We start from the raw sequence: 15,032 nt of genomic DNA, 5'->3' as shown, positions 1-15,032 counted from the left end.
TCTATTAACAAGTCCATATTAAGTATTATTAGGCCTTCAAATGAAAACGTTTTCAGTTGAATAATTTAGTCTGAGCTGTCTACAATTATGTAAGAGAGAGGGATCTGTTCCATTTAACAATGAAATCTACTCTGAAATGAACATTCTGTTAGTAGGGTTCTGTTCCGTGATTCTGCCAGTTTGAAAAGATAACTATAAGGACTCTGACACTAGTCCAGAAAAGCATTGTTCTTTAGTCTATGATTAACTATGAAGGATGTCATAAACAAGTGGACTCTGGGACACTGTGTCGTTTAGCTTTGAAGGGTAAATGAGATGGGTCATCACTTGACAAGGGTTACTATTAAAACTGAACCGGAGGTGTGGTGAAACCGAAGTTTCAGAAGATCAAGACATTTGTAGTTTATTCATCGATAGCCGAGAGCAGGAAACCGAACCTAAAGGTGAGTGTCATTCAAGGGTAGAGACTTGAACAGGTGGGGCTCCAAACTCACATGCAGGCATTGTGGGTACACACACAAACACGCACACAACTAGACATATTCTAACAGCACAAACTGGCCACAACGGTGTCCATAGTGCTTTTGGCTGTACACCCAGAAGGGGGCATCTGTGAGTAATTGAAAGAGTGCAGCGAAAAACAACTCTGTAGATGGCCATGCTAGAAAGAACTAAAGTTACGATTTTGTCCGAACTAATGTGTAACTACGTACATTTTTGGTACTCAATTTAGAGTTAGGGTTAAGGTTAGGGGAGCGGTTAAATGGACTATGTGCTTGTAATGTTCCGTCGTTTCTAGCATGATCAGATTGTAACTAAGCCACACCCTTCCTCTTTTTATGATGCAGTGATCGTGTGTGTTGACTAGGTGGTGCAATAGAGACTCCTTTGTTCAACTGTGGTGCACATTCAACAAAAGTGCACCACATAGAAAGAGCCAGATGTCTCACCGTATGTATAAATTTGAAGCATCCATGTAGAACCTCCACTCACGTTTTGTAGACTTTACCCTTCGCCAAAGTTTCAAATGTTTTTGTTGTTTAGGAATGCAAGGCCGAATTGAGTTATTGCACAAACCACACTTTTGAGAAAAGGAATTCCCTAACGGAAATATGCAAATGATTGCAAACACGTGCCAATAGGATCTTACTAGTTCGTGCTTGGCTCTGCCCACCTCGTTCTGTCCACTATGCTTAAAATGTGCTCACATTAGAAACGACGCCGATGGGATATCTTTGGTATACCACGCAATGCCAGGTACAATACAGGCCTGTAGGATGTCTATGGTATCAGGCACATTAAAATCATTAAAAATAAAATCAATGCTTTATTACTACTAAGTTCTAGGAGTGACAGTTTTACAATTCTGTTAAAAAGACAGCCTTCACACTCACAAAATGCATGTACAAAACTGAGGCCGTGGTCTCTAAGGAAATATATACATAAAACATACTTGTACATTCTTTCAACACAAAATTGGTTTAAGCTGCAGGAAATAAACATGTAAAATGACATTCCAATTAGACAGCACTTTGACTATGAAAGGTAAGGCAGTGATCTTGCAATCACATCACACATCTTAAGATTGTCATTGTAAAGTTTGCTAGTACTGCAGTAAACTTGTTCTCACATAGCTTAATAAAGAACAGAGATGGAAGCACAGATACGCACAGAGATACGCACAGAGATACACACAGAGATACACACAGAGATACACACTGGCAGAGTAGAAGTGTGGACAGGCTTAAAAGGCACACGGCTTTAGTTTGAGCAATTGCACTATACCAACTGCATATTTTTATATAAGCACAAACTTTAAGTTAAATCTTTTTGCAAACTACTGTATTTCATGTAACAATGGGTATGTCACCGATTCCCCCGGTACTGCTGCTCATTCAGTGCACCAGCTCTGGAGATCTACGTCACCGGCTTTCTAGTCGTCACTGAACTGGATTCATTATCATCAACCCCAGACTGTCTTGTCTCATTACGCACACCAGGTTCCATTCCCCTTGATTAGTATGTTTTTATATGTGCCCTCTGTTCTCCATTGTCCTTGTCGGTTATTGTTCCCATGTCTGTTAGTCTAGTGAGTACCTGTGCTGGCGTTCGTGCTACGCGTATTGTGCACTTGTTATTTCTAATATTTAGAGGTTTAAACCTCGCTCTTTTTTGGGGGTTACATCCCTGTGTATTTTATATACCTGTTTGTTTTAGGCTTTGTCCCCGTGCCTTTTCATGACATGTTGTATTTTGGGTGGAGTAATAAAACCCCCTATTACATATTCCTGCGCCTGTCTCCGATCCTTATACAATGTGACAGGGTATGTTCATATGCATTCAATATTATTAGTGTGAATACTCTGATTATAGTTCGATTCATGTTTACGTGCTTTGCGAGAACGATTCCCCCTACAATCCGGTTTACATGGACAGGTCATAATCGGGCAACCTGAAAATCACCAATCAAAATAAACGTTCTATCATCTAATTTTTGGGAAGCCTATTTGATTCAAAGTTTGGACATAAAATGCATACTTTCAGATTTTCCAAACTCACTTTACTTGTGCCATAGAGGGTGGCTCACGCTGCTCGCGATGGCACATGCGCAGATCAAATACACCACTGGAACTCCGATTAAGGTGTTTACATGCCATTAATACACCACTGAAACTCAGATTAAGGTGTTTACATGCCATTAATACACCACTGAAACTCAGATTAAGGTGTTTACATGCCATTAATACACCACTGGAACTCCGATTAAGGTGTTTACATGCCATTAATACACCACTGAAACTCAGATTAAGGTGTTTACATGCCATTAATACACCACTGAAACTCAGATTAAGGTGTTTACATGCCATTATAGTTCGGAAAATTGCTAAAAAAAATCTGTATAAGTGTTTTAATCGGCATATGCTTACTTCGTCGCTTATGACCTTAATCCGAGTAAGGTGTTGACATGACTAATCCCAAACTCAAGAGTATTGCCCTAATTATCTTAATATTGAATAATTAGTGGCATGTAAACAGTCAGTGTAGTAGTCATTGGTGTCATAGGTTTGTCTATGATCCTGATAATTTATAAGGCTTAGCAATTTACTTTGCAACTGGTAATTGAGTTTGCAAATTGTTTTAAGTTTACAGATGTAGAATCTTAATTTGATCATCGTATTACAGGAAATGTAAAACTTGTAGTGTACTCAAGGATTGAAAACGCTTCTGAAGTTTAATTTTCTCTTTGACATTTGACTTGATATTCCTGTACGAAAAATGTATCACCCCTACAATTTTTTTCCAATTGTAATTCACATTCCCTGTTGCCGCAGGACTATTTTCCTGCAGTAACAAACTAGCTCAAATTAAGATCCTACATCTAACTCAAATTGACCTCTATTCCTCAGATCGGGATGTAACATTCTTTTAATGGTACAATAAAGTGGTAGAGCGTTCCCTTTGTCATCCAGTGCTCGTTGTCTAGATGTTTGTTTCTCTTGATCCACAGTGATCCTCTGGCCCACAGATCCACAGCTAAAACACATCAGTAGGAACAAGAGTTTAACACACTGGTAGTTTGCCAGAGCCGGGCCGAAATTGGTTCACAATTAAGAGAATGAGGTAGATGCAGTATATATTATTTTTACAGTCAAACTTACCATCCTACCATACTTTATCATCTTGATGATCATTATTCCTCGCCAGGGCTTCCTCTGCAAAACAACACACAAAACAGGATAGTTGGAGAGCTCAAAATCCCATTGCCAAGCCAGAGAGCCACCACCATATTGCTAACACCTAAATATAATGCTGTATATTCCGTTTAGCGGACTCTTTTATCCAAAGCGACTTAGTCATGCGTGCATACATTTTTCATACGGGTGGCCCAGGAGGTTAAAGCTATAGGAATATAACTTGGTCCCTTCAGATCAAACATGGAAGTGGAAGATGCTGGGCATCATACCTTCCTTCCCCCGCCCCTCTTCAGCAGTGGGTGTGTTAACAGCAGAGTAGGAAACACCTGAGGAAATGCAGAGAAGAAACACATCGACTACAGCCCCTCTATAAAGCATCTAGAAACATCTAGAAGTCTATAAACGATCAATAAACAAGCTAAAAAGCACTAATTGATAAAGAAATCATGTCTGCTTTGTGACTTTTACACTCAGTACTTGGTGTAATACTATAGACATCCCATTATGACGGAATAGACTAATCAAGATTTTCAGATATGCATCTAACAATACTTCTAATGCTATTTCTGCATCGTTCAGTCCAGAAGTAGCTCTATGACTTGCCTGTGGATGCAGAAACTCCATTTGATGCATCAGTGGCTGAAGAGAGGAAGAGAGATTAGCTCATCATACATAGATCCTGTTTGTTGAGGTCAAGTAAAGGAAACACTTACCAGGTCTCACTTCTCCCTGGTCTTTCCAAAATTCTAGTAATGGAAAACAGAAGAGATTCAATTAGGTCAATAGTGACTTAGTGCAAGTAATACACATGTAACGTGTTCATCTCCCTTTCACCGAAGCAAAGGGACATGATCGTGAGGAATCGTGACGGCAGCAAAAACAATGAATGGAACTTAAATGAACATTACTACAAAACAAAAGTAATGCATGTTTCCTACCTCCTTCCCATGGCATTGATTCTGGGGGGAAAAAATAAGCAAAAAGTAATTACTATACTTTTATCAAATCACAACTATTACCCAATATTATTATTATTGTTAAATACTCAAATTTAAACACTTACTCCCCAAACCCCCCCTCCAGAACACTGGCCCATAAATGGTGCATTCCTGTATTACACTTTTATACTAAAATGTTTATTCTTTTCTACTGAGCCATTTACTTTGTTGGCTTTCTTATATTTTATTATTGTTGCATTGTCGAGAAGGAACCTGCAAGTAAGCATTTCGTTGGACGGTGTATACCATGTGTATCCTGTACATACGACTAATACAATGTTGAAACTTGAAAAACAGACAATCATCCTACCTTTCTCATAGAAGCAAACTCCTGTGGTGTAGAAAAAGAAGAATACATTTATTGTCCAAGACAATTCACTTCCTACTGGTGTAAATAAGTAAACATTAAAATAAATATAATTTGTCCTTACCTGTTTTAGCTCTATGACCAAGAATGAACAATAAAACTCCAGCAACAGCCAGAACAAAAACTGAAATACCAAATAACCTGGCCTTGGTCAACCAGCCATCTGCAGTGAGGAAGGAATACATTTCAACATTTAATAAAACATTCCATTCCAGATGCTTTCCTTTTATCCACCCAAATACCTCACCTATCAACGACATCCCTGATTCATACCCAAACATATCATTACTACTAGTATAACATCATACTGGGCAGTGTCCTGTCCTCTCACCTGGACCAAAAAGGTCTTTATCAAAGTGTTCACTGGCCTCGCTCACAGGGTTCTTGAGCTGACACGTGTAGCTGTTCGTGTTGTCATTCCTAGAGACAATCTTCTGTTGCCCTGAGACCTCCCACGCCCCCTCGCCCGCTTTCCAGCTGTAGGTGACTGGTTCAGCATCAGTGGTGTTGCCTTCACAGGTCAGAGTGCAGGAGGTTTTGTCTGGGTTACAGGAGGATGTAATTGCGGGTTTGGGGACTGCCTCTGTAAAAGAAGATCAAGACAGAAAAATATCTAATTTTGGGAAAATGTTTGTAATCGCAGGCAGGCAGGCACGCACACTTACTTATAACAGATAGTGTAAATGTCTTAAGTGGTTTGCCGTTGAACTCCACAGAATAAACTCCACTGTCTGTTTTCTTCAATCCACTGATTCTCAGCTCTCCAGTAGTCTGGTCCAGGGTTGTACGGTTTATGAAGGCACCATAGATGTCCAGACCACCAAAATCCTTGTCCCACTCTGCCACCTTGTTCTTCCCATGCTTCCATAGGATGCTTGTGATGGTGCCAGTCACTGTGGACTTGTCCGGCGTCAACACAAAATCCTTTCCCACTTTTCTGTAGAGGTGTTCACCTGGAAAACAAGACAATATCTCATACTGGTAATGGAGAACCAAGGAGGTGAACCAAGGAAACGTAGCCTATATCTGATAGCCTATATCTACCTATACAGGTATACACAAGGCCTGCAGATTAGTGGCCTTCCCGTTGCATGAACACATTCCAACCATATTGTTCTGTTTTCTGACACATATTTATAAATGAGAGAGAAGTTGTACTTCATTAAAAAAATATTTTCTTGATCATTACTTTGGTTAGGCCTCTTGGTAACCAGCTCGCACTAAGCCCATCTATCCCACTGAGCACACACATGCCTAGCTATCCCACTGGAAACACTGGTTGAATCAACGTTGTTTCCACGTCATTTCAATGAAATTACGTCAAACCAACTTGGACGAGACGTTGAATTGTCCAGTGGATGTAACCTACAGTGAAGGGTGCGGTCGTTTTTGTTATCGATAGGCCTAAGAAAGCGTCTTGTTACCACTTTCATAAGATCATGTTGGTTGTCGGTAGCCTATTTTACGTTGTAAAGCTTCAATTCACCCCGATGCTTTCAACTTTTGAGGCTTGTGTAGTACACACGTTATTTTTTCTGTGGTTTGTTGTTGACATATGCACCTTGGTTGTAAGACGCACGCAATTGCCTAAAAAACCCTAAAATGAGACAATTTGCCTCCACCCATAATGACAATCGAAAACCATAGATAATACATGCGTAACATAACCTACCTGAAACAGCGCAAAGCATTGCTTCCGCCAGAAAGACAGCCAGAAGTGCGGTCGACATTGATAATTCGTAAAATCTGTTTACCGCTGCTATTGCAGTTGCCTGGGTTATATTACGTGTTTATCTTTCTGGGAAAGATGTTCTCCTTTTCCTGTTTCCCCTTTTCTTAGCCTATGAAGTGAAAGTGAAATGAAGCTTGCTACTAGATAACTTCTTCATAATGAAATTGCACTGTCGTGTGGCTGAGAATTTGTCAACTATCATATATATATATATATATATATATATATAAATAAATAAATAACTGTTACAATGTATCCTAGATTACATGCTACACACATTTAATTGTTACAATGTAGCCCCTAGATTCTCCACCTTTCTCCTGGAGAGTCCCTGCCTTGTCGTGCATTTTACACTTTGGCTCCTCCTTGTGACGGGATGACAATGTCTTTCACCAATCAGGTTTGGGGAAAAAAATCCACTTTATCACTTTCAGAGGTCATAATAATAAAATCCAATATAGAACTCAAGTCCTTTATTGAAAAAATGTAAATATCAAACACCTCAAATTCACAAAGAATATACAGGCCAGAATTCAATCGTTGCAGATAGATGTCACATTGTGCTTTGAAGTGCATTTGTTTTGCACAGCAGCATGTCTCAGAAGAAAGGAGTTGACATTTGATTTCGGAATCGTCAGTCCTGTGGTGTGATCCGTTTAGTGAACATGGCTGAGAAGTCATCCAGTACATGCAACGAGACTGATCTCTAAGTCTAGTGTCAACTAGTCCCTTTCCCCAGCTCAGTTTTCACAGATCTGAAGGGTTCAGATAGGGATATGTATGTTGGTGATGCCTGAACCCGGCCCTATATGGACCTTCCTCTGTATTGCTTTCACCAATCAAGTTTGGAAAAAATACATTCTTAAGACAGTGCTGAAACAGAATTGGTGTTCAGATGTGTGTACATGGACAACACAATCATTCAGTCATCAACACATCACTACAGTGTGAGGTCTGGAGTTTAAATAGCGATACAGACAATGACTGTACAAGTCCAGGTTTTTGCATGTGCCAGGACTCCATTTTAGAATAGTCTTGGTCCAGTCCCAAAATAAATTAATGTGAGCTGGTCTTAATTCATAGCATCTTCTGTAACATAATTACCTGAGACATACCAGTAACAGAACTAAAACCTGGGATATACCAGGTTAGTGGTCTTGACCAACAAATGTTCTCACCAATCTGGTGGTAACTAGTGTACACTGCTGTTACCCCTTACTATGGTCCATCACAGACTGATGTACAGATATATTTGAGAAAAAAAATCTTAAAATTCAGGTGACAAAATTCTATTGTGAAAACAGATATGCTCAGATATATACCAGAGGGGAATTTGAAGGAATTTGATGAAGACAAACACTGTGTTTCTGTCCATTTAAAATATTAAGGTATTAAAACAAATACACATGCACCACTAATACAACATTTCAGTACTGCAGAGCTCTCTCTAAGTAATAAAACATCTCAGAACTGCAGAGCTCTCTCTAAGTAATAAAACATCTCAGAACTGCAGAGCTCTCTCTAAGTAATAAACCATCTCAATACTGCAGAGTTCTCTCTAAGTAATAAAACATCTCAGTACTGCAGAGCTCTCTCTAAGTAATAAAACATCTCAGTACTGCAGAGCTCTCTCTAAGTAATAAAACATCTCAGTACTGCAGAACTCTCTCTAGGTAATACAACATCTCAGTATTGCAGAGCTCTCTCTAAGTAATACAACATCTCAATACTGCAGAACTCTCTCTAAGTAATACAACATCTCAATACTGCAGAACTCTCTCTAAGTAATACAACATCTCAATACTGCAGAACTCTCTCTAAGTAATACAACATCTCAGTACTGCAGAGCTCTCTCTAAGTAATACAACATCTCAGTACTGCAGAGCTCTCTCTAAGTAATAAAACATCTCAGTACTGCAGAGCTCCCTCTAAGTAATAAAACATCTCAGTACTGCAGAGCTCTCTCTCTTTACAAGGCAGATGAGGAGGAGCTCTACTTCTCAGGCCTGGTTCCTCTCAACCAACACTCTCTACCTACACTATACTTTGCCTAGTGGGGGAAGGTTGGCATAAAGTACTCAGAAAAATAACTAAAAACAATAACCTGTCAAGTGAAGGCTTGAAGAATTATTAAATTATGGAATGAAAAGAAATTCACAAGCTGCGATTGTAAACAGAAAGTTCAGTGGGTTGGCATAAAGTGCTGTCTGCCTTTTTTGTATTGTTGGGCTCTCAATGATCACCTACGTACAGGTGGTCGTTGACCAGCTCCATTATTGTAATAATGAATCAATATTAAAGTATGATTGTTTGAAGAAATTCTTCTCCCTTACTTGATTAGAATTTCCACAACACTAAGCCCTTCATAGAATGAGTTTGACACTCTTGTTCTAGATTAACCCTCTATACATATAGTACACAGTATAATGTTACAGGAATCAAATCATCCAGGACAAATATGGTTTGAGGGTACGGTAAGTCTCATACACACCTCCATTCCCCTGCCCCTTTCCAGCTTTGTCTGCACCATCTTCCCCTGTTTTGGTGTTGGCCGTTAATGGAACCGTAACCCCTGCAGAATCACAGAAGGAAAACAAACTACAGCCCCTCTCTGACTGTATCAAATTCTACTTAAAGCTACAATATGTAACTTTTTGGGGCGATCCAACCAAATTCACATATAAATGTGAGTTATAAATCTTTCATTCCCATTAAAAGCACAAGCTTCCCATAAGAAGCGGTGGATCTGTTCTATGTGTGCTATTTCTATGCTTCCTGTTTTGGTTTTGTACACCAGCTTCAAACAGCTGAATACAGTGAGGGAAAAAAAGTATTTGATCCCCTGCTGATTTTGTACGTTTGCCCACTGACAAAGAAATGATCAGTCTATAATTTTAATGGTAGGTTTATTTGAACAGTGAGAGACAGAATAACAACAAAAAAATCCAGAAAAACACATGTCAAAAATGTTTAAATTGATTTGCATTTTAATGAGGGAAATAAGTATTTGATCCCCTCTCAATCAGAAAGATTTCTGGCTCCCAGGTGTCTTATATACAGGTAACGAGCTGAGATTAGGAGCACACTCTTAATAAAGGGAGTGCTCCTAATCTCAGTTTGTTACCTGTATAAAAGACACCTGTCCACAGAAGCAATCAATCAGATTCCAAACTCTCCACCATGGCCAAGACCAAAGAGCTCTCCAAGGATGTCAGGGACAAGATTGTAGACCTACACAAGGCTGGAACTTTAATATATATTATTATTTATTTTTTTTACAACTTTTACTTCTCTACCTTCCAAAAGAAAATAATGTACTTTTTACTCTATACATTTTCCCTAAAACCCAAAATGACTCTTTACATTTCGAATGCACAGGTAGGACAGCAATATGGTCCAAGTCATGCACCTATCAATATAATGCATTGTCATCCCTACTGCCTCTGATCTGGCAGACTCACCAAACACAAATACTGCATTTGTAAATGATGCCTGAGTATTGGAGTGTGCCCGTCTGTCCGTAAAAAATAAACAAGAAAACTGTGCTGTCTGGTCTGATTTAGATAAGGAATTTGATGTATAAAATTATCTTTTACTTTGTACTTTTACTCAAGTATGACAATTGAGCACTTTTTCCATTACTGTACTTAAGTACATTTACAACCAGATACTTTTAGACTTTTACTGAAGTACTATTTTACTGAGTGACTTTCACTTTTACTTGAGTCACCTTAATAGAAAATATCTTTACTTTTATGACAATTTAGTATTTTTTTTACACCAATGCACACACCAACACACACACACACTTGGAAGTATGTGTATATAGTGCAGTACATGAATAATGTTGTGTTTGTATTACTTTGGGGACCCTGTTAACAGGTTGAATATGGATCAGAGTAAAGTTAGTGTAAAACTTACCAAACATTCCACCACAATACTTTCTCCAAAAGTAAATCCAGGTTTCTTGGGGATATCCTGAAATGAATAAGAGAGACTCAAATGTAAGACATTATTAAGACTGTCATTCAAATTTAATTCACATTGTGTAACATTTTGGAGAAGCAGTGAGTATGAAGAGTTTTTACCTACCTTTTATTTTCTTCAACACCAACCAAACTGGGGAGTAAAAATACTAATATATTATAACTTCTTAAAGTACAAGTCTGCCTTAATATTCTATCAGCTACTTATTATGACTTCACCGACAATTAAACGCTTAAGCTGCAATTAGAAGCCATCTTTTCTGAGAGCACCAATAAACAACCTGTATACAGTACCTGCACATCTGAACACTACTGTAAATACAGGTAGAACAGGTATCCCCTTCAGGGGGTATAGCTCACTGTTGTTGCTGCTGTTATGTCAATCTGTGCTTCAGAACTATGTACATGTACAGTGTTCTGTTACTAGAGATGTACTGTTCTTACCTGTTATGACGATGACAATGAGCACTACAATGGTAACGACAACACCAACAACAACCTCATCACCACCAACTTCAGAAGGCTCTGAAATGAAAACACATTTTATATTGATATGTTGAAAGAAATTGATCAGGAATTCAACATAGTGCAGCATTCAAAATGTCCTACAACACTAGCAGTGTTACTCACATATCAATACATAAGACTGTAACACAATTATAAGTGTCCACTCACCTGAACCAAACACCTCTCCAACTGGCTCACTGACTTCCCCTTCCCCACTAACAGCATTCTTCAGCTTCCAGAAGTACTTGTAACTGTTGGTTGATTTGCCAGTGTCACTCTTAGAGACAATCAGTTGTTTTCCTATGACCTCCCACGCCCCCTCCCCCACTTTCCAGCTATAGGTGAATGGTTCAGCACCAGTGGTGTCGCCTTCACAGGTCAGAATGCAGGGTTTGTCTGGGTTGCAGGTATAAGTGATAGTGGGTTTAGGGACTGCCTCTGTAAATCCAGGAGAGAGAAAGACAAAGCAGGGAAAAATGCTTGTGAGGCACTACATAATCTTCTATTTAAAATATAGGCACAGACAGACAGAAACACTTACTGATAACAGATAGTGTATATGTCTTGTCAAGCAGTTTGCTGTTGAACTCCACAGAATAAACTCCACTGTCTGTTCTTCAATCCACTGATTCTCAGCTCTCCAGTAGTCTGGTCCAGGGTTGTACGGTTTATGAAGGCAGCATAGATGTCCAGACCACCAAAATCCTTGTCCCACTCTGCCACCTTGTTCTTCCCATGCTTCCATAGGATGCTTGTGATGGAGTCAGTCACTGTGGACTTGTCCGGTGTCAACAGGAGGTCACCTCCCACTTCATGATAAAGATCATCTAGGAAAGCAGACATTTCATACATGTATCAGAGTATCAATGTATCCAGGGTAACACATTATGGTTAGGGTATAAATATGTAGTCCTAACCCTATTGGCATTGAAAGAGACATTATCATCAACCTTTACTGTTTATGTCTAGAATTCTGCTTGCTGGGTGTATCTGGTCTATGTAGTCTGACCACTTTACCAGTATGTCCCCCCTCACCACCACTACTGGAACAGACTTTTGTAGTTAAAATTCCATGTAGAAAATGAAAAATAGAAGTTAAATGGGTTTCCATCAGATTCTCAACTCTACTAATGGTTTGTAACAAAAACTGTTGTGTTATATAGACTGTTGTGTTATATAGACTGTTGTGTTATATAGACTGCTGTGTTATGTAGACTGTTGTGTTATATAGACTGTTGTGTTATATAGACTGCTGTGTTATGTAGCAAATGAAAAAAACAAGTTAAATGGGTTTCCATCAGATTTTCAACTCTATTGATGGTTTGTAACAAAAACTGTTGTGTTATATAGACTGTTGTGTTATATAGACTGCTGTGTTATGTAGACTGTTGTGTTATATAGACTGTTGTGTTATATAGACTGCTGTGTTATGTAGCAAATGAAAAAAACAAGTTAAATGGGTTTCCATCAGATTTTCAACTCTATTGATGGTTTGTAACAAAAACTGTTGTGTTATATAGACTGTTGTGTTATATAGACTGCTGTGTTATGTAGACTGCTGTGTTATATAGACTGCTGTGTTATATAGACTGTTGTGTTATATAGCAAATGTGCCCTCCCTGGTCTTTGCACTGTTGCTTCAGCCAAAAGCACAGTGTGGTGGTAAGTTATCTACATTATGAGATGTGTATGTGTAACAGTGTAGGTTCCGTCCCTCTCTTCGCCCCAACCTGGGCTCGAACCAGGGACCCTTGCACACATCAACAACTGACACCCACGAAGCATAGTTACCCATCGCGCCACAAAAGCCACGGCCAAGGGGAACAACCACTTCAGGTCTCAGAGCGAGTGACGTCACCGAATGAAACGCTATTAGCGCGCACCTCCGCTAACTAACTAGCCATTTCACATCGGTTACATATGGTTAAAAGCAATATTATTTTTATTTGTCAATGGGCAACAAATCATTGATGATCATCTCACCAGAATAAGACCCAGGATATTTATTGGAAAGAAGCATCAAGATCACAGTGAACATTCACCACGGTGTGAAGTTCATCATTTATTTAAACTGTACCCTAATAAACTGCATGGTTTCCCGAGTCATAGTGGGAGGTTCACACACCATATTATCTCGTGACTCCAAATGTACTTCGATATGATGAGTTAAGCAGGGCAGATGTTATGGGCGGGCCCTAGGGGGGCCGATAGCAAGACGCATCAATGTCAGATAAAGCATCCGAGCGCTTGAAACAGCGCCCCTCTGTCTCTGTATGTGTAGACCGTGTATCTGATGCTGTCTGGACAAAAGGAATATGACATGTCATACTTTTTTCGCATCAGATACATGGGCTAGTAAGACAGAGGGGCGCTGTTTCGCACTCTCGCAAAATCTGTGCGTCCCGATGTGTTTCTATGGGCATAATATGCAGACCTAAGCTTGTAGCCTGCAGTCCCGCCTTTGGGACAACGACTCCCATTGTTAGGGCGGAGACCTGAGCATCTCGTCATTATATACAGATCTCTGGTTTCAGCCACTTGCGAATTAGAAAGGAAAAATGTTGCTGGCTAAAGTAAAGTTAATAAATGTTTTGCTTCTGGCGCCATACTCTTTTGGTCCAGACAGCATCAGATACATGATCTACACATACTGTAGCTCAGGTATTCCCAAACTGGGGTATGCCAAATAAAAATGTGATTCACATTTTTAAAAAAGATTTTAAAAATTAAACCACTTTTTTTGTTGACATTTTCAAACAGTTCATTTAGATTTTCCCATGGTGCTATACATTTGGGTGAGGTTTTTTTCTCGCCTGAGTAGCCTCGTTTCACTGCCAAAAATTAAATTAAACCATCTAGTGTTCAGCGGAATAACAACACAATGTCAAATACAGGTAGCCTAGTCAAACAATTAACCTCCAATCACATTAACCGTTACTCTCTCGCGGGAATTCCACTAACGGTCTGTATGTAGCCAAACGTAGCTGCTGCCAGTGATGCCAATTTAGCAATTTTGTTGCTAGATTTATCAACTTTTCAGACTACCCTGGCAACTTTTTTTTCAAACAGCATCTAGCAACACATTTAGCTACTTTAAAAAATGTATTTGGAACTTTTAGCAACTTTTGAAAAGTGACTCAAACGCTAAAATGCACGCATTTTCCCTCTAAATGACACAAAAACGATTTTCTCTGTCACACACTCAGTCACAACACACGTGCCTGGCTGCAAAAGTGCGTTGTGAGTGAAGTCAGCAGCAGGCGAGCAGCAATTTCAGCAAATTGCAAATCATTGTTGGCTGACGGCAGCAGCACGGGCTCGACGAGCCAAACCCATTGAATATAGTTGGTCACGAATGTTTGATCTTGAACAGAACTTACAACATCAATCAACATGTCTCAATCAAAAATGTACAACCAGAAGTACAGAAAAGAGTGGGAGTCTGTACCTGAACAAATGTCAAATCATATTTTTTGCCGAGATGGCCAGTCAATTTGAGTAACGTTATTGTGTATTGCAACTTTTAGCAACAAATCTTCCTGCCTCTAGCAACTTACCCTGAAAATTAGTTGGCAACACTGGCTGCTGCTCATTCAGTTTTCTCGAAAAATGATAAATGGTTTAAAAAAAAGTATGGCTCGCGTCCATAGATACACATTCCAGCTCTACTGGTAGTAAGTACAGCTACTACCAGCAGTACTACACCTGCACCTGTCGACACAAGTTGTTCTGCTTCCATGAGCACAT

At 39.4% G+C, this 15,032-nt stretch overlaps 1 protein-coding gene and 1 pseudogene across 1 annotated transcript; both read right to left on the bottom strand.

The window, feature by feature from the left end:
• Positions 1-1,307: 1,307 nt before the first annotated feature.
• On the bottom strand, positions 1,308-7,129 carry LOC115196286 (CD48 antigen). The gene is made up of 11 exons (XM_029756964.1): positions 6,733-7,129; positions 5,726-6,013; positions 5,392-5,643; positions 5,125-5,223; positions 5,004-5,024; positions 4,634-4,654; positions 4,409-4,441; positions 4,299-4,334; positions 3,965-4,021; positions 3,660-3,713; positions 1,308-3,534 (listed from the first exon to the last, which is right to left on the bottom strand). Exons 1-10 carry the CDS (start codon positions 6,788-6,790, stop codon positions 3,664-3,666), a joined length of 915 nt encoding a protein of 304 aa, XP_029612824.1. The 5' UTR covers positions 6,791-7,129; the 3' UTR covers positions 1,308-3,534; positions 3,660-3,663.
• A 1,979-nt stretch (positions 7,130-9,108) lies between these two features.
• On the bottom strand, positions 9,109-12,278 carry LOC115196284 (uncharacterized; annotated as a pseudogene).
• Between the last annotated feature and the right edge of the window lie 2,754 nt (positions 12,279-15,032).

Source organism: Salmo trutta, chromosome 6 (genome assembly GCF_901001165.1).
Source record: "Salmo trutta chromosome 6, fSalTru1.1, whole genome shotgun sequence".
Lineage (NCBI taxonomy): Eukaryota > Metazoa > Chordata > Actinopteri > Salmoniformes > Salmonidae > Salmo > Salmo trutta.
Note: the sequence above shows the minus strand (reverse complement) of the source record. Positions and strands in the feature narration are given on the sequence as shown.